The 20,739-nt window shown below is 36.3% G+C and overlaps 2 protein-coding genes across 14 annotated transcripts; both read left to right on the forward strand.

Moving 5' to 3' along the window:
- Positions 1-4,314: 4,314 nt before the first annotated feature.
- LOC130047073 (uncharacterized) lies at positions 4,315-11,709 on the forward strand. 2 transcript variants are annotated; one of them, XM_056141291.1, is made up of 4 exons: positions 4,315-4,678; positions 5,005-5,722; positions 6,246-6,408; positions 9,803-11,709. In XM_056141291.1, the coding sequence occupies exons 2-4, from the start codon at positions 5,029-5,031 to the stop codon at positions 9,837-9,839; spliced, it is 894 nt and encodes a 297-aa protein (XP_055997266.1). In that variant the 5' UTR covers positions 4,315-4,678; positions 5,005-5,028; the 3' UTR covers positions 9,840-11,709. The 2 variants fall into 2 exon arrangements, with proteins under 2 accessions (XP_055997266.1, XP_055997265.1); XM_056141290.1 differs by lacking the exon at positions 9,803-11,709 and having other exon boundaries at positions 6,246-9,796.
- Positions 11,710-14,537: 2,828 nt separating this feature from the next.
- LOC130047074 (uncharacterized) lies at positions 14,538-20,438 on the forward strand. Of its 12 annotated transcripts, none has more exons than XM_056141297.1 (8): positions 14,569-14,887; positions 15,120-15,134; positions 17,610-17,703; positions 18,466-18,560; positions 18,673-18,758; positions 19,131-19,235; positions 19,553-19,597; positions 20,144-20,438. In XM_056141297.1, exons 1-8 carry the CDS (start codon positions 14,808-14,810, stop codon positions 20,254-20,256), a joined length of 633 nt encoding a protein of 210 aa, XP_055997272.1. In that variant the 5' UTR covers positions 14,569-14,807; the 3' UTR covers positions 20,257-20,438. The 12 variants fall into 12 exon arrangements, with proteins under 12 accessions (XP_055997271.1, XP_055997272.1, XP_055997274.1 ...); XM_056141294.1 differs by lacking the exon at positions 19,131-19,235 and adding an exon at positions 18,961-19,083 and having other exon boundaries at positions 14,582-14,887; XM_056141296.1 differs by lacking the exons at positions 15,120-15,134; positions 19,131-19,235 and adding an exon at positions 18,961-19,083 and having other exon boundaries at positions 14,538-14,887.
- The last annotated feature ends 301 nt before the right edge of the window (positions 20,439-20,739 follow it).

Raw genomic sequence — 20,739 nt, forward strand, 5'->3', positions numbered from 1 at the left:
TCCTCCTCTGGCGACTGTTTTTTTTTTCTGAGGGTGCAAATAAATAATGATGTATGATTTCTAGAGGGCTGCGGCATTCTGGACGGGGGGTAGGGGTGGGGGTGTGAAAGATTGATTGATTGTATCTTGCTTAATGTCTCACTCGATAATTTTTCACTCATATGGAGACGTCACCAAGACCGGTGAAGGGCTTCAAATTTAGGCCTTTGTTCGGCGCTTACGACCTTTGAGCAGTGGAATTTTTTTTTAGCGTGCCACATCTACTGCGACACGGGACATCCGTTTTTAAGGTCATCTCCGAGGACCCGTGACATTCACACCTGATGCTGAGCGTTTGGCGATGGAACTGCCACTACCTGTTTTAGCGAATTAAGTCTATCGCGGCCGGGATTCGAACCCCGGCCTTCCGCATGCGGGGGTTGAATGAAAGATACGAAAATAAATACGGCAAGAAAATAAAGGGGCACAAATGCAATCCCCATCCCATATACATGCCTTGACACCAATATCCGCTTCCGGTTATGGCGGATCGCAAAAAATATTGAGAGCTACAGATTGTGCTTTTTATCAGCCATACATAGTTCCTACCATACTGAAAGAATTAGTGCACATTGTTGTTCCAACAGGTAATAGATATGAATATTGATACTGGACTTTTGCGAGAACGATTGATTTTCTCAGTCAACGGCTGACTTGGACATTTAAACCTGGGTATTGTATGGAAGCACGATATCGTTAAATATGTGTAATGTCGAATTGTTACACAGTATATAGGGAACTTCTGCCTCGCTCTTGAACTAGCTTTGTTAGTGATTTCTCTTGATCACACAAGTGAGCAAAGACGAGCGTGTTCAAACCGCTGCACGTTACAAAATGGTGACAGTGTAGTGACTCTGGTGTGTGGCTGTCCAGAGGCTTGCTTCAGGTAGAGTATGTTTGAAACTCTGGAATATTGTGCTCATGCACGCACGTGGTTTCGTCCTTCCCTGAGTGGGGATGTGTATTAGACAGTATGTAGGGAATTTTTACTGCATCGCTAGTGAGCTAGCTTTTCTAGTGATATGGTAGAGTCTTTCTCTAAGCAACGGCGTGCGTATTCAGATCGCTGCACGTTACAATACTATTACAATAGGCCTGTTAAAGAAGTTGTCAAATTATAAAAACACAAGGCTATTGATTCATTTCATTTATGCATGCATACCTCGGTATATAATTTTAACTTGCACATGCAGATACCTTGAGTCATTGTTTATCGCAATTCACCTTTGAATTAGAACGCTTTGGCCGATATAGTATTGCGTTGTGTGACGACACAATTGAATCTGTTTGTAATACAATTGCGAAATGTAACAGAAACTCTCATTGGTTCATATGTATAAGTCCGCCCAAATTCCCTTATACGGGAGTAGTCGGTATATATGGAAACAAACTTCAAAGGAAGAAAGAGAAAAAGTTGTATTCTTGTGTTGTTGTCTCATAAATTTTATGTAAAAATTTTTTAAACATATTTGCCTACTATATACTTGTGTCCAAACATACCTTCAAATATTTATTAAAGTCCCCATACGACCCAAAAACTCACAGCTTTTGATGATTTCGTTCGTTGATGCAGCCTTGTTAGGTAGCCAGTCAATTCGAATCCCGGTTCATTTCCGTATTGGCACAATACCGTCTAGATGTGAACTAATACTCCACAAGTATTTTAGCTAAATATTTTAACTAATATATCATCCCAGTTCCATTAAATGATAATTATTCAAATAGCTAAACTCACGGCAATGCGGCTTTCATTAATCTGGGCCAGTCTCTCTGCCACACGAGTGTTAAGGACCATAATGGGCTTATGTAGCATTTTCGTTAATCAAGAGCTTATTCTACCTTTACAAAAACTATATCTTTTAATTTCTATTAATTATTCGTGTTGATAATTAATGAATATACATAACTTACAACCAATTTTATGAATAGATACATGTACCAATAGCAACAGAGTTCGAATTGACCGGCTACCTAACATGGCTACGTCAACAAACGAAATCATTTAAAGCTGCGAGTTTTCGGGTCGTGTGTGGCTTTAATGAATATTTGAAGGTATGTTTGGACACAAATATAGTAGGAAAATATGTTAAGATTTTTTTTATATTGAATTTATGAGACAGTAACACAAGAATACACCGATAACGCGATATTAGGCCTCAACCGTGCGCAGCTTTTGGTGCCCCGTAAATAGAGCTGGATCTGTAGCTCTGTTCCGTCACAATATTTTTTCAGAGAGCTACAGTTCTCCAGCTAGGCCTAGTAATTTTCTAGTCCGTCCATCTTATCTGATCAACGGTCACCTGAATCAGCTCGAGAAAGTGGGCGGGCTGTAATCGGCCAATGAAAACTCTTGTTGTATTACATCAAACATGTCATTCAAACTGCTCGATCGTCTCATTCAATTGTGTCGTCACACAACGCAATGCTATATCGGGTAAAGCGTTCTAATTCAAAGGTGAATTGCGATAAACTTGACAAAAAAAGCATTGCATCATGATAAATCGAATGTAAGTTTATTATGCAGGAGTTTTGCGTTTTGTTTTATCATAAAAATGTATGAAGTTGTTATACAGCTTTATTCAATCAAACACACACAGGTACAACACGAACATGATGAACGTACCTACAATTGGGAATTACGTATGCATCTGCGCTAATGTAGATCTGCAGCTCTCTGGGGAAAATATTTGGACATACCAGAGAGCTACAAATCCACCCCTTATAAGAACCTTCGATTTACGGCGCAGGTCGCTGTATTCGTGCATCATAATATAAAAAAATTCCTACCATATTTTTCCAATATATTTCTGTCCAACTGTACATTGCATCAGTTCATAGAGATATGTCACGAAAAGGTTTCTGTGTTATATGCTTGTGTCAAAGTCAGTTGTTGACTGTCAAAGTCAGCCCTTCTCGTAAAAGTCCACTAGTGACCCGAAAATTGTAGAAATTCTAGAAAATGATATACTGGAGAAGTATTGATCGGTGGACTGCTTCCCGCCAAATCAAGTGCCGACAAATGTAACCGATGTCAGTTTGTAAAGCTAGACAATACAATTTACGAGCCAGAAGCCAGAATGATAGCTTACAGAACGTTTGATAGAATTCAAGTATGGCTCAAAGCCCTACATCTATATTTCTATGATGTCGTGGGAAAACAGCTGACACCCTGTCAACCATATCCACGCATCAACCTCTGCACAAAGTAACCATTGATGTGAAAACTGTAAGTAATGAAAAATATATAAGGTCACATTTTTCATTAAGTCAGGTCTCATCCAAGTACAAGGTACCTGTCACACAGATTTCAGATTGAAAGACTTTCCTATACTATTGAAATTAGTACATGACATAATAGTTCACTTTACCATGTGCGATTGTCATTCTGTATATCGTCTACATAATCTTTTTTTTTTTTACATGGATAGAGATTAGGAGGTAGTATCCACTAGATTGTAACTTAACCTTTAGGCTTGTTTATCTTTGTGTTTGTATTGTATGTTTGTTTTTCCCTTGCTATATATGTGCATTGTTTTACTTATTTACTACATGTAACATAGAGGTACATGTATACAATACTAAAATGTAATAGTGATATAGATGATGAAATACTAAGCTTAAAAATGACAGAGAAATTTTCTTAAAATTTGTCTCAGAATTATGCACCAACTTCCCTAAACTTGATTACAATGAGAAGCTTGTATGGCTATTTACAAATGAATATGAGTCAATCTTAAGAATACTAAGTCCATTTATATCAAAACACTGTATTCTGTATTGAACTCTCACTGTTCATTCAATCAAATAGTGCTTATGTTGCTTGTCTACATTAGACATGAGGAGGAATGCTGCCTTCTGTGCAAGTTGTATTATATATTTGACAAGGATTATGCATTTCCTAATGCACCGTCCCTTGGTGTCTCCTGTTGACTGGCAACCTACACAATTTATTTACATGTACTCCAACATTAAGTTTTAACATTTTCCCCATTCTCTATTTTATATGATACATGTATTATTGAATTGCTGATATACATTAGTTATGAGGAGGAATGCTGACAGAAAGTTGCACTTACTGACATATGCATATTCTAAAGCACTGTCCCTTAATCTCTTTTGTAGAATATAATCACGTACTTTTCAAATAAAAAAAAAATCATTATTTGTCACATACTCATAGCACGTCTCCATGTTTCGTATATAAAGAACGAGAACTCGTACATTCAGTTCATCATCAATCTAAAATTAGCTACGTTCTGTCCGCGTCATACGCTTTGTGGACTTATTGTTTTATTTACACAAGTCACGTGTCCGTTTATACCTGATATAGATCTTACATAACCCTTTCAATCAAAATGAAAGTAGAATCCCGTCGTATCTATTTTAAACAAAAGAAATTCCTACAGGACCCGGAAGCAAAGTCTACCGCGGAAGAGTTAGAAGACGTAAGCTTTCAAATTCCTGATTGATTCATTGAATTTCTTGATGTGGAGTAAACCACGGAACATTTCTGTACAAACTCCTATGAAAGGCTTAGTGAGGTGCGCTTCATAGAATGAAGAAAGAACAAATTCATGTCTTCCGTTTTCACTTTGTTTTCTGACTACACCAACTAAAAAAATCAGTTAACACACTCGCAGTAAGTATGCAACTTACATCATTTTTACACTTTTAAAAAGAGTGATTTATTATGACAAAGTAATACACAAATAGTTGTTAAGATTTTGCTTGGCGTTTTGTAAAGGACCGATGAAGTATTTACATGTACACTGTATGTGTATTTTGATATGAGCAGTATTTTATCCATGCCTGGACTGAGCAGCAGATACAATGCCTACGTGTATATGATCAATGCTATGCTATGATACGTATGGATCACCTTATAAATGATTAACTTGTTCATATCAATTATCATGACATTTTTTCTCATACAAATGGTAAACCTATACTTGATATTTTAAACAGTATTATCCAGACTGAGTAAGATTGATGTCATTAACCAATGTGATGGCCTACCCACGACATCAAAACGAGGCTTCCTCACCCCCGATGACCTTTTCTCGTTTTATAAAAGAAACAGCAGAACGAATACTAAGGAGAACGGAAGTGATGACGGTATCTGGATTGTCAACGGCAATCAAAAACGACCAAAGCTGTAAATACCTTCAGCTGAAACCTTTAACTCTTCAAAAGATCATACAGGAATTCCCAGAATCCTTCAGTATCCGAGGGTCACATGAAGATCCGGATGTCTCTCTGCGTCTAGCCATTGATGTATGCGACAACATGAGGAACTGTCCGGGCTTTCCTGGCTGCAAGAATCTTCACATTTGTAAATACTTCATGTTAGACAACTGTATTCATACGAAGAGAAGAACCAGAAATCCGTGTCCGTATCCACATTCCCTGGCCTCCAAACACAACAAGAAAGTCCTACAGTATCACCATATGCTGTACCTAGAAGTGCATACCATACAAAAAATGATGCAGACTGAAGCCAAGGCGCGGGAACACACCATGAGGGAAAACGCCCCGTTAAAGCTCTGCTATTATTACAACCGCCGTGTCTGCGAGAGAGATAACTGTCCATTCATACACCTTTGTGAGTTCTTTGTTAAGGGCACATGCAAATTTGGAAGAAGATGCAAAAAGAACCACGATGTTTCTTCACGCGACGTTCAAGGTCAGTGAGTTAAACTTAATATATTTACGGGGGTTTGTTAAAGTTTATGTGCCATCGAGATCAAAGATTCCGTCTGTTTCTTGTTTTTATGTATTTGTTTGCAACTTTAACTCTGATAATACAAGATAGAAACCTTATACTTGGTGAATAGAAAGCTCAAGGCCAAATTTGTGACAGCTAAAAGTAATGACATTTATTATTGTTACATGTAATGTTAAATGTACCACATTTGGCACATTGATTTTGACTACGGATAACTCCGTTTACCTGATCAAGATATAGGGCTCACGGCGGGTGTGACCGGTCGACAGAGGATGCTTACTCCTCCTAGGCATCTGATTCCACCTCTGGTGTGTCAAGGGGTCCGTGTTTGCCCAACTCTCTGTTTTGTATTGCTTATAGGCGTTATGAAATTGATCACTTGTTCGTTGTCTTCACCTTTCATTAGATTGAGAACACCCTCGGAGTAAGATATTTGACGTCAAACATTGTATTCATAATTGTTTTTTAAAATCATTTGAAGAAATCCTCCTTGAAAACGACATTGATGTGGATGGTAACGAAGACGATATTTTGGAGAACCTTCGAACAGAACTATATGGAAGAGAGGAGGAGGAGGAAGAGGAATACTCAGAGGAGGAAGACCGGGCAGTGGAAGTACAGCCCCTGTCATCGCTACCACGAAGGTATGAGTCTACATCCACAGGCAATATTACAAGTTTCTACCCCAACATGAACGTTCACGAGAATAATGTTAAATTACCAGCTATACTATTTATACTAATCTTTAAACTGTGAATGCAGATGTTTGAATGCAATATTTATGTGTTATATTTACGTACCAAAGCAAACTAACTTAACTTTGGTACCAATTTTTAAAAAAAAAATTCGACGAAGGGTTTCAGTTAAACTCACAAACGAAGGCTAGCTAATTATTTTTACAAGAAATTCACAGCATCACGAATAGCTTGACCTAGTGATTAAACGTACATTTATATAAAACACGCTTCTTGAAAATGTCGACGACAGAATAGATACACTCATCCTTCAACGATTGCTTACAACTTGGATAAAACAATCACAAAATACTGTGGGTCACTGCCAATGTGTAATAAGTAATAGATATAACCATTGTAAAACTTCACTGGACTATTAAGTGAGGCGATACATGAACAAAAATCTACTATGAAACCTTCGGGCTTCACAGTATTTGATCATCTGACTGCCTCACTTTATATCCAGTAAACGTTTTTTTTCTACATCTGGCGTCCTCCGTCTGTATGTCCGGATCTTGTTGGCAGGATACAGACCGAACCGTAAACTCCAGGATTTTACAACTTGGTACATTTGATCACCATGATAAGAGGAAGATAGCTATTGTTTTTCAAGGTCAAGGTCGTAGTACCACTTAGCGGGAAACCCTTGTGGGCAGGATACAAACCCAACCGTAAGCTCCAGGATATTTTAACTTGGTATATTTGATAACCATGATGAGAGAAAGATGCCTTTTGTTTTTCAAGGTCAGAAGTCCAAGGTCATAGTATTATTTAGTAGGAAATCCTTGTAGGCAGGATAAAAACCCAACTGTAAGCTCCAGAATATTGCAACTTTGTACATTTTCTCCCCATGATGACAGGAAGATGTCTTTTGTTTTTCGAGGTCTGAAGTCAAAGATCAAGGTCGGAGTATTATTTACATGTAGTAGTAAAACCTGTAGGCAGAATACAAACCCAACCGTAAGCTCCAGGATATTGCAACTTGGTACACTCGATCACCATGATGAGAGGAAGATGCCTATTGTTATTCAAGGTTATAGGTCAAAGGTCAAGGTCACAGTATCACTTAATTGGAAAACCTTGTAGGCAGGATACAAACCGAACCTTCAGCTCCAGGATATTGAAACTTGGTACATTTGATCACTATGATGAGAGGAAGATGCCTATTATTTCAAAGGCCAAGGTCATATTATCACTTAGTAGGAAAACCTTGTAGGCAGTATACAAACCGAACTGTTGGGACTAGGACCGTCAAACTTTGTACATATACACTTTATGCCAAGTGGAGGATACCGATTGTCTCTTAAGGTCAAAGGTCAAGGTCGTAGTAGCAGGATACAAACCGATTCGTTGGGGCAAGGACCAATAAACTTGGTACACATGCGTCTTATGCCAAATGAAAATATTACATAGAGAGTACATGATTTGTCTTGTTTTTTCGATGCAAAGAAAGTAGGTCACACCCTGATGATTGCTGATACTACTTGAAGGCAAGTTCTACAAATCATGGTGTAAGAAAAACGCCCTATATTAGCTTTTCACGGGCGTATTATGTACCGTTGGCGGTACTCTTGTTTAAATATGGAGATGCTTACTCCTTACTCCTCTTAGGCACCTGATTCCACCTCTGGTGTGACCAGGGGTGCGTGTTTGTCCAACTATCTGTTTTGTATTGCTAATAAGATTTATGAGATTGATCACTGTTCGTTATCTTCACAATTCATTTATTTCTTAATGAGAACTAAAGTCTAATGGTGATGTTAATTATGTCATATTTAGACATGACGTCATGTAAATACATGTACATGTTTCACTATAGGGTTATAAAGAAATTAACATGCAAGGATTTGATGCAATATACCGATATTTTTCAAGTATCATTTGAATTTTCTGTAATAATTGAATACAAGAAAACCCTACTACTTGAATAGATTGGTAGATATGTATCCATTTAATGATATCGATATCGTAAAATGTGATCTGCGGAAAGTCCTGATATGGTAAGTAAAACAAATTGCCAGAAATTGATATTACAATCTGGATACTGATGCCTGTACATCACATGATATTACAATCTGTATACTGAAACCTGTACATCACATGATATTACAATCTGAATACTGATGCCTGTACATCACATGATATTACAATCTGTATACTGATACCTGTACATCACATGATATTACAATCTGTATACTGAAGCCTGTACATCACATGATATTACAATCTGGATACTGATGCCTGTACATCACATGATATTACAATCTGTATACTGATACCTGTACATCACATGATATTACAATCTGTATACTGAAGCCTGTACATCACATGATATTACAATCTGTATACTGAAACCTGTACATCACATGATATTACAATCTGTATACTGATACCTGTACATCACATGATATTACAATCTGTATACTGATACCTGTACATCACATGATATTACAATCTGTATACTGATACCTGTACATCACATGATATTACAATCTGAATACTGATGCCTGTACATCACATGATATTACAATCTGGATACTGATGCCTGTACATCACATGATATTACAATCTGTATACTGATACCTGTACATCACATGATATTACAATCTGTATACTGATACCTGTACATCACATGATATTACAATCTGGATACTGATGCCTGTACATCACATGATATTACAATCTGTATACTGATACCTGTACATCACATGATATTACAATCTGAATACTGATGCCCGTACATCACATGATATTACAATCTGTATACTGAAACCTGTACATCACATGAATTACAATCTGTATACTGATACCTGTACATCACATGATATTACAATCTGAATACTGATACCTGTACATCACATGATATTACAATCTGGATACTGATGCCTGTACATCACATGATATTACAATCTGTATACTGATACCTGTACATCACATGATATTACAATCTGAATACTGATGCCCGTACATCACATGATATTACAATCTGTATACTGAAACCTGTACATCACATGAATTACAATCTGTATACTGATACCTGTACATCACATGATATTACAATCTGAATACTGATACCTGTACATCACATGATATTACAATCTGGATACTGATGCCTGTACATCACATGATATTACAATCTGTATACTGATACCTGTACATCACATGAATTACAATCTGAATACTGATACCTGTACATCACATGATATTACAATCTGAATACTGATGCCTGTACATCACATGATATTACAATCTGGATACTGATGCCTGTACATCACAACTACTGATTATATAATTATTATTTTAGGAGCTACACAAGTTTTAGAAGAGGAGACCGCCAGTGAGGCAAGGATGTACTCGTCTGTGCAACAGAACAGATGTTGAAACATGTTTAAAAGGGAAGTAACCCCCAACTGAGACCCGTATGTTTATATGAAAAGCTGCGGAAGTCAACATGGCTAACTTGCCTCTAGCTTTACGAATATTTTTTTTGAAATTTATATAATAAAATTATGTTTCATTCTAGCAATCACTTGCACCGACAAAGTATATTGTACTTAAGCACTTACTGTTCGAAAATGATCCAAATTTCATAATTTCTAAATTGGTATTACTTCAGATAATGGATCTGAAATGATTCTTTCTTGTGATTCTCCTGGTTTCCTTCTTTGTGAAAATGAGTTTATTAACTTTGTGAATTTCTTACAGTTTGAGAAGGGAAACCTTGAAAATATATCCCTGTCTTACAGTCTAGTTCGTACAACTACTAACATCTACATGCATTAACATGGATTGTAATTTGTAGATTATCCTTAAATATCAACCCGGTGTGTTTTGTCTAAATGAATTTATTGTCCATCCCATACAAATGATATGACCATCTTATGTTGACTATAGTCACTTTTGGTTACAGGCTTTTGGCCAGCAATGGAAATATATGTATTCGTTTCTCTAGTGTGGTTTTTGGTTTTTTTGGGTTTTTTTTTGTACTTTTAACTTTTTAGTTGATAATTCAATTAAGAATGTTTATGACATGTTTAACAACGCTAAACCATTTTGTCTTACCCGAGTCTCTAAAACAGAAAAATATGAAAGGAACTGGTAAGAAAGTGTATAGTTTAAGTCATATGTGGGCATCTGAGTGTATTCTGCCTAGAAAACGGAACCCGAAAAGAGAATGATTGGTTCAAAATGGATATACGGAACTTGACGTCTGTCTGCGTGTGGTGATATTTCAATTTTGGAACGTACACGAAGGTGTGAATTGTGACACTTTACGCCGGGTTTCTTCATGAAGCGTGTTAGCATTAATGAGGAAATGGCTATCAATACAATGTGTAAGGATATGATAGGAATAAACATTAAAAAAGTAAATATATTCCAACATATATAATGATTTGAAATCAAAAACGTAAAGATGATGGAATGAGAAAAACACTGCACTTTGAATAAATACAAAAAAGGAAAAAATAAGAAATGTAATGGGGAAAATAAAATGGAAAACTGCAAAACACGTGATGTCGAATAAGGAGAATATGATATTACGGTACGCAAACAAAATCTAAGGAATCCTAGAACGGATGAAAATAAACTCCTGTAAAATAAAAAAAAAACAACCCATCCCATACACGTCAAAGATAAGACCAAACTAAACAGAATAAAAACAATATGAGAAATGATTCGTTGTTTAAGATGAATTGAAATGTTTTGTGTGAGTGAATTCCGTAGTGTTGCCGTTCTGTGTCGTATTATTTTATTATAGTTTACCCATTCCTTGTGGAGGATTTGGACTTTTGTATTTTCGTATACCACGAAAGTAAGACCCCGCTAAAATTAGTGAGTGTACAGTAGTCTGCATGTACTATATATACTGCATATACTATATGGAAATTTTGAATGAAGAGCTACACCGTAAAAATGTAATTGCATTGCTAATTCTACACAACATGTCGCCCCAAGTTTGTTACAATTTGATCTAGTAGATTGTCTATTGTCTTGCTTTAGTACAGATAAATATTAGAATCCTAAATTCCATTCGGGTAAAAGAACGTAATAGATCACGATTCTATCAATGTTTATTGTATTAGTTATGTCACAATGATTATAATTATAATAATATTTAATTTTGATATTCAAATCTTTTTCAATTTTGGAATTGCTTATCAAGCGGTGAACTATTTACATATTAAGTGAATAAAGATTACTTTGGTGGTATTGTTGTGTTTTCTGTATCAATTTAGGGAAATTAAAACTGTTACTACAATAAAGACTGATTTAGGTATTTATCAAATTCATTTGAAACGACAACCAAGATGTGATTTACATGTATAGTATGAGAAGTGAAGATAGCGAACAGTGATCAATCTCATGAATCCCATAAGGAATACAAAATTTAGAGTACGGAAAACACGGACTCCTGGACTACACCAGAGGGGTCAGGTGCTTAGGATGAGTAAGCATCCCTTGTCGACCGGTCAAACCTGCCGTGAATCCTATATCTCGATCAGGTAAACGGAGTAAACCGCAGTCAGAATCAGTGTGTAAAGAATGACATAAAAAAGGGTATGAAACAAGTTCGACATTGTCGTTGAATTTGTCGCCATGTTCAATCACCGAATCAAGTCGTCGTTTGTAAAATTAGTAATTACGTGCCACGCATCGCGATTCTCATTGGATGAAAAATTAGGGAGAACACTTCGGTCTTTTTCTATATTACAAAGTAAACTCTGGAGGATTACGGATAACCGAGAATTAGCTTTCAAAGCGCAGGGATTTGCTCAATATTGACTAACGCACGGCAAAACGGGAATTAGTCTCGCAATGGCAATTTCCAGGGAATTGGCCATATCGAACAATCTAATTATACCCCCACGGAACGAAGTTGAGGAGGTATAATGTTTTTGACCCGTCTGTCAGTCTTTTTCTTGTCAGCGCAACTCCTCTGAGACCGCTCAACAGAATTTCGTGAAACTTTGTATTTAATAAGGACACACTGTGTAGATGTGCATATTTCCAGGAAATTCAGATTCAATAATTTTTCTGGGAGTTATGCTTCTTTTGAACTTAGAATTTCGAGCCCGTCTGTCCTGTTCTTGCAGTAATGCATAGCATTACCATTCATTATGTGAGGCGTTGTCAAGCAATGTTGGAGCATGGGGTATGTGAGTTTGCTCACTTTTGCTTTCTTTTATTTTGTATAGTTGAAAAATCAGCAAAGGTGGGATAAATTGATAAGACACCCAGCTAAATATCCAATAAGTTGTCGATATACATGTACATAATTCTCTAGACTGGATTCCTGTCCCTGATTCCAGTCGCTGTCGCTAGGAAATTCATCCGTAGATCAAATAATCATTTATGCTGCTTGTATTAGTTTCAAAGGTGTAGCAGTTACAATTACTTTGTTCTGACTTGTCTAGGAACTGTGGCTACATGTCGTCCAGTTAACAGTATGGCGTCTGAGGAGCATACAATGAATATTCTCAGGAGGGCAATAAAATACATTAAACGACAATGTTTTAGTCATAAAATGATAAAATAATTACTTGAAAATAAATACCTTCATGTGACTTGTAGAACAACCCACACTGGTATTTTTATTTGGAAATTTACTGTTGTTTAATCTAACCGCTAAACTCTAGCTCAAGGCTGTCTCCACTGAAATTATAGACATTATTTGTGGATTCGGTATTATGATTAATAATTCATACACAGTGAATCCGCCTCAGAGGAAACTGCAGTGCGTAGACAATTTCACCTGTCGGTTACCGATGTAACTGTTAACAGACGTCTAACGCATAGAATGGCGTGGGTTCATAACTATGACTGATCGTCTATCATAAATAATAAAATACAATGCACAGCGCATACTCCACTGAACTCTTGACCGAAAATTTTGTACAAACTTTAGGACTGACAATAGCAAGATAAACATGATAAGATGGGACGAGATTGTATATTATTTAATGTTGAAAGCTCGTAACATTTTATGACTCCTCGACATGTTTAAACCGTTCCGCGGATTTCTAACAGATTTCCCATGTCTAAGTAATTGATGATATATTAAAGGCTAAGTTTAAGACATAGAGGGGGGAAATGCTATACAAACTATAATATTTGTGTGTTTTTAAAATGCACAAAGGATGCTGTATAAAGGTGGAGGATCTAGCTGTCAATCGCTGGCGTATTGTGTATGTTCGCTATAGTGCGATATAGAGTCAGATAGAAAAAGTGCAGATAACGAACAGTGATAAATCCCATAGATCATATAAAGGTTACATCTAGAGAAGGTGACCACGGACCCCTGGACACATCAGAGGAGGAATCAGGTACCTAGTTGGAGTACGCATCCCTTGTTAACAGGCAACGCCTGCCGTTGTCTGTCAGTTTGTCACCACAAATGGTTCCAGAAGCTTTGTTATAATTCATTGCTTCAACACTTTCTGTACTTTCAAATCTAATTTTGCAAACAGTTTGGAACAAAGTCATCCGAGAAGACTTGTAATGGTATTTAAATGAATAATTGCACAATCAGACCAGTGATTAATAGGGATTCTTTTAAAAGCTTATGTATTGATATTTAGTGTATTGTAAAAGGATTGGGGCGATTAACACCACCACATACACACGTACAGATAGAAAACGTGAGAGAGAGGGGAAAAGAGAAGTTATGTTTCAACTGCAATCAAACCCATTTCTTTTCACGACGGGTACATGTAAATAAATAGTCTCAATGTCTCCGGGAAGTATTCTTTATTGTCATAGGGAGAACCAATCGAAATCGAAACCTATTGTTGTAAAGTTAACATTGAAAATATCGTCTTCTCTTCAATAAGTGATAGTACATGTAACAAATCCTCTATACGTCCTCGAGATAATCAAGTTCTCATTAAGAATACATAGCCGTTGTTACGGTTTAAAATGATGCACCGTGTTTAAATACCTCTATCACTCCCGTCAGCAGAATGTCAACGTTTTTAAGTGGCATTGTCTTATAAGTACTCTTATGAATAATATACATTTTGTTTGAGTTGATTTAATTCACAGTGGACACAATGGGGGCACATCCATGTATTTAGTAGACACTGTTCCCTTGCCGTGAGAGACATTCTCAACAGTATCAGGGGGCGGGGAATGTTGCTTCTAATAGCAGGGACAGCCCTTGATGAAATCTCATTGGAGCACGGAGAGACATCGTACTGAGAATATTAAGACAAGTTCAATGGTTTATTAATCTAAGCCTATTATAGAATGTAATTCCCGGGGTATCGTTTCAAATTAATGAAAGTGTGACATTGGATCTAACGGTCGACATGGCGCTGGCACCACAAGCTAACCCTGATTTTACCAGCGAAACCATCTTGAAGAGATACCGACCGCTCAGCCGCCATAAGTGAGTAGTTTATAATCCTCTATCACACACCTATGATATTTCTGTTCAATTTTATTTCTTAATTAATGTCTGTGTAACGAGAATTGTCAAGTTCAATTTCTGAATTTGTTAAGGGCAACGTAAAACTCGCCTAAATCGTAAATATTAAGTTTCAAATTTGATGCGATTGTACAAGATTTAAGGAGATCTTTCCAATTCATTACAATTGTAGCTCTGGTAACATTTATTTCAGTATTGGGGGTTATGAGTACGTATTATTTGAAATATTGATACATTCGAGCACTTTATCCATCCAGCTTGCGGTGCAGATATATTTGATCACGCTGTTAAATAGAAGTAGACTTCAACCCCAAGAGACATTACATCATCTGGCTTGTCACTGGTTTTCATTTTATGCTTCCAAACATTTGCGCGCACTTGATTTTTTTCCCTTCTCATTCTATGCACTTTCTATCCTATCATGTATTTATAATGTAATATAAATGAAAGAACATTTACAGAAATCATCAAATCAATTCATGATATAATCAGTGAATTACTTCGGGAGATTGTCTGTGCGAGGCATATGGAGCAATTTTCATACTCCAATTCTAAACTGCGAAAGAAAGATACCCACTAAATTCAGTAATGGTGCGAGTAATTTACCTATTGAGTGAAGGTTACAATAATTCTGATTCGTCAACTTATCGATTCGTTAGTCCCGTCACACACAGGAAACACATTAACACAAAATACTACTTTTTAACTTATTTTACGACCTTCCTATCGATCACTTTGGAGTGTTCTGCGAATGGCTAAAAGGCAAGGTTCGTAAAATGGGCAACTTTGAAAGTTTGAACTTAAGCGCTATGGAGCTATCTGGGCTCTGCATAATTCATTGATAGATATCGATTGGTTTGCAATACACATTATCGTTCTACATACCCGTAAAACAGTCGTTAAGCACACACAAAACGACTTGTAGAGGTTTTAATCTTGCGGGGCCATCAAGGGGTACGTTGTCATCGAGTTTCAAACTGTGTAATTCATCTAAGATAAGAAAATATTTATCCGGTTTAAATATACACGTATAAATCTAGTGTGGAGGTTCAGTGGACGGAGCATATTTTTTTCAACAAAAGGCATTTAAAGGATACTGCAAATAATCACCTTCACGATTAGCGTGTGATTCGCCTGAGTCGGAGACGATTAAGTGTTAGGTGTAGGTGTTGTACGTCTAGCAACACGCCAGACCAGTTATATATAGATATATCATAACAATTCTGTGTTTGGACCATGTATTCCGACCAGCCCTCGTACAGCGAACCGACCCCCACGGTCGTGGCCCCTCCCAGGCCGGCCTCAGCCCAGAACTTCACCCCCGCGTACTTGTGGAGCGACTTTGACCCACCTGGGCTTCGCAGAGAGAGGTGACTTTATCATTTCTATTTTATTCGAAATAAATTGGAATGAACTACAATGGAACATTGTGCTATTTTCTCATGCTAACTATCGCTAGTGCACTTCCATGTAATTTATAGTTTTAACGATGAATTTCGTAGCGCTTAACTGAGCGTTTCTAAAGTTCTTCATTCGTCTATTGTTATTATAACATTCAAAATGAATTTTAAATATTCAATAATGTCTGGTAGACGTAGATTTGCGATAAGCACTCTTTCTATCCTTATACAAAATATTTAGACCAAAGATTTTGAAACTTGAGTAATAACTATACCGTTTTCTTTCAGTATCATATATGTTTTAACTTCTGCATTCATATACTTCCCAACCATTTTCATCTTGCAGTCTACAGAATGTATGTGTATTTAAGTTTATAGAACCTGTGACTTTAAATTTAAGTACATTTCAATTTAAAAAATCGATCGAGTTAATAATCAAGGACAGGGACATTGAATTATAGTTGAGTGGCTCATAGAAATCAATCCTGACATTTAGAAGGTGCATAAATATCCAGGTAACTAAAGGAATGACTGGTTGGCCAATGATACCATTGTTCACAATATAAAATCAAAATTCAAATTTACACCAAAACTTAACATTGAGGTGACGAAAATGAATTGCTAGTTTAAAAGCTTAGTACGATACATGTTTCTTTCTAATCGCTTTTCCACGTCTAGGCCTACGTACGCTTTCAAAGTACTTGGCAAACTATTTACATACATTTTAGCACAACTGCATTTAGATTCAATTGAAATCATTAATCGATAGCAGTGAATTAATAATCTGCATTGTTGTACAGAATTTCTCATGAGCACTGATGAGGTCAAAGGTTCTTCTGGGATTGGCTATACATATTACAAATTCTTAGTAAATTACCACATATTGTTTCATTGACTCGTGTGTAGAGCGTCAGAAAAACCTTGGTTTTGGTGAAATGGCCCCTTTCAGATATCTGCTAAATGTCGGCATCTTCACAGAGGTACTTTGAGTATCCACATAATGAACCAAATTAGTATATTATCTAAAAATTATACCGTCCTGATTACAGTCGCTCCTCATCTTTTATGTCAGACACGCATGTATCATTTTTGTGAGAAAATTACTATCATTTTCATTATATGAATTCACTATAATATGAATAATTTAAGTCACCCAGCTCAACAAAATGCGTAAACAGTTAATAATTTCATGATTATTTATACCTCAAATGTATGCAAATACGAAATTGAAATAAGAATTATTTTCTCAAACAATGAAATGTTTGATGTCTTTAATGTTACAGGACAACGTATGGCCATATGAACGACTGGATGAAGGTGTCCCGAGACGGAGTCCCTGTCACAATGTCGGACAATAACTGGCACAATTTAAAACAGGTATCCCCCGAACCCCTGCACTACATCTGTATTACTTTAATTTGTGATTATTTTTATATACTTAGTGCTCTTACATACAGCTCTTACAGTGCTGTTAACAAAATAAAAAAAACAAACAACCCCACCCCCCAAAAAAAACCCTGCTGTTTGTTTCTTATTATACCTATGTCCTTTTTATGTATTTAATTATTCCTAGGGGTTGTTTTAAATTGCTTCATTTGTTATTAGGGTAATCATATCATATCGCTATATATTAATAATAATATTTATGGATTTTAATTCTGACACTATGAATATTTTATTCACATGTATGTGCACATCGATTTTATATTATCTTTTCTTTCACATTTGTAAAGCGCTTTAGAGAACTAATGTTGATAGGGCGCTATATAAATTTTTTAATTACAATTACAATGTACTTACCGTAAAAATATTTATAGATTTGACGTCATTGTAAGTATAATACTGACGGAAATAATGACGCCTGGTATGTCCCCCCTTTGACTAGTCAGAACGAGAATAATGATGTCAGGAAACTTTCCCTTTTATGTCCAGTCGGCAATCCTCGGGTGGTCCCGCTACACTTCACAAAGTGTGATGTACGTTCCGAATGCTTCATGACAATTGGTCACAATTGTACATGTATATACGTCATGATATGAACACTGATCCTATTCCACAATATAGTTGTTTGCATTGTCTGTCTACATATGATTCGAAGTCGTTATTGTTCTATTTTGAATTTATTGCTTTTTTTTTCAGAGCGAACAAAAGAATCACGATATACAGTTTAAGAAAGCTTTCAGCAATTTATCCTCTAAAATCGCCTACAGACACCCCAACCCCGGGAATCCAAGGTAACGACTCCCCACGATATATCCGTCTCCCCAGTCCTTTGCTCTTCTTGTGTATATCATTTTTATGGCTTGATATGAGTTTACTTTTGTAAATTGAGTTTCTATTTTACAGACAAAGACAAGGAAGAATAGGCGGAAGTTGGAGGCACATAAAGGAAGTTCTAGGTCACGGAGGAAGTAGAGTAGTGTATGTTGACGGTAAGTTATTACAGACTGTGTATTGTAATCTATGATAATAAGCTTATCACTGTTGTATGTGTTGATTTTAGTTTTTTGAAAAGCTTATTTTGATTGTATTACCGCTATGAGATAATATAAGTATGTTCATCCCTTTTGTTTTGTTCTAGAACACTGAGATAGATTCTAACAATAAAACTTCTATGAATTTAATGTTATTTAGGTCTGATTAGCGTTTACGATTCCGACAATTTCAACCAGGCGTTGACATCACAGGTTCCATTGATGCCTCACATAAAAAATAAAGTGTCTCCCCAGACGGAAGAAGTTGGCGAATCCGTAAATTGTAAGTTTGACTGATTTCCTCTAACGACTTTCTCCTTTTTATTAAAGATCCATACATACCAGAGGGTCCCGGGAGGCGCATTTCGTTTTCTCCTACCCGCGCCTACTTTGACCCCTTCATACCATTAGGTACTTCCGCCGTAGAATCGCCTTGTAAGTCTACGCATGCGCTAGTCTGTGTTGTATCTTTTAATAATTTCTCAAACTTCATAACTTTGATACTTCAAAAGAAAACGTTTAATTCACGTAAACTAAAATCACAATGAAAACTAATATAGTTGCATGGTTCAATGTTTTAAACATTTCACGATATTTACAATTTGGTACAGTAGTGTACTTTAAACTTTTGAAATTGGTTGTATATCCCATTCTTAAGCATATAGTGGTCATACATCAAACAGGTCCCCGAACCCTTTCTGAACAGTGTATTATGATTTACACACGTCATTTTATCTTTCACTGTTTGCCAGATCACAACTCTTGTGGGGACTTTGATACGTGGAATCGTTTTGAAAGTTTGTACAAGTCTCAACATTCAAATTGTTTGTAATTGTAAAATATTTTTTGTCATTAATTACTTAAAAAGCATGGTTTTTATAAAAATTTCATTAATATGGTCCGCGTGTGATATTGCATGATGCATTTTGGATTTGAAGAGAATAGATAGCATATATGCGTGCGCCAGCAGTTTGTCTTCGAATTAGTCTTCTACATGTATATGCCGTTTAGTGTTTTAATCTTAACCTCTGCTAGACTTATCTATATATTGCTTGAGAGAAAAAAGTATGTATTACATAGTCAACTAACGACACCGTTTGGAGTTGCAGAGTAATAATATATAAACGTGCACCTTTGGATCATATATTGTGTCAGGTTTGCTACAAGGTACAATATTATTGATATAGTTTTTAAATCATGTTTATATCTTTTTGTAATCTAAAATACTTTCTTCTTTAATCGGAACCTTTATCTTATTTAAGCTATTGATAAAAGATAATTTCCATGATACTCCGTAATATTGACGATATAACCAGGCTCCTTTGCCATTGTTTGTTCTTCAGTCCCCCCTGTACAAGCTGCATCACCGTCCTATCAAGATGGCGACCTTGCCAGGAAAATGGGACTTAATGTGTCCCCCAAATACAAGGGATTTTACCGTTATGGTGCCAAGTGATGACGTCACGTCCTGTCTTCATTTAAAGAATGGAGATTTCTTTATTTTTCAGTACCATTCAGTATTTCTGACTTTTATTATTGCTCACATTAACGTGAATATTTTTTAAGAAAATGTATTATTTTGTTCAAAGTCTTTTTATGTATTGTTTATACGTTCAATAAATATATCTTATAAAGGAATGTTTGCTTTATAATTTGTACCTGTTGATACTTATGGATATTTGTTCGATTTTCTTGACGTAGAGTACACCAGCTGCGGTAACCTAGTGGTTTTAGAGCTTGCATCGCAATCAGGTCCGGGTTCGATTTTCGTTCCCGGCGTCACTTAAAACTAAAAAGATGTTTAACACAGGTAGAGTGACTGTTCCTTCGCCAAGCGGTGGAAATTTCTGGATATGACCTTGAAAACGGAGGTCCTGTGTCATGGAAGGTATTAACACTATATTGGTTAAACAAAACTGTGCTACTTCAACTGAAGCTG

The sequence above is a fragment of the Ostrea edulis genome, chromosome 6 (genome assembly GCF_947568905.1).
Source record: "Ostrea edulis chromosome 6, xbOstEdul1.1, whole genome shotgun sequence".
NCBI lineage: Eukaryota > Metazoa > Mollusca > Bivalvia > Ostreida > Ostreidae > Ostrea > Ostrea edulis.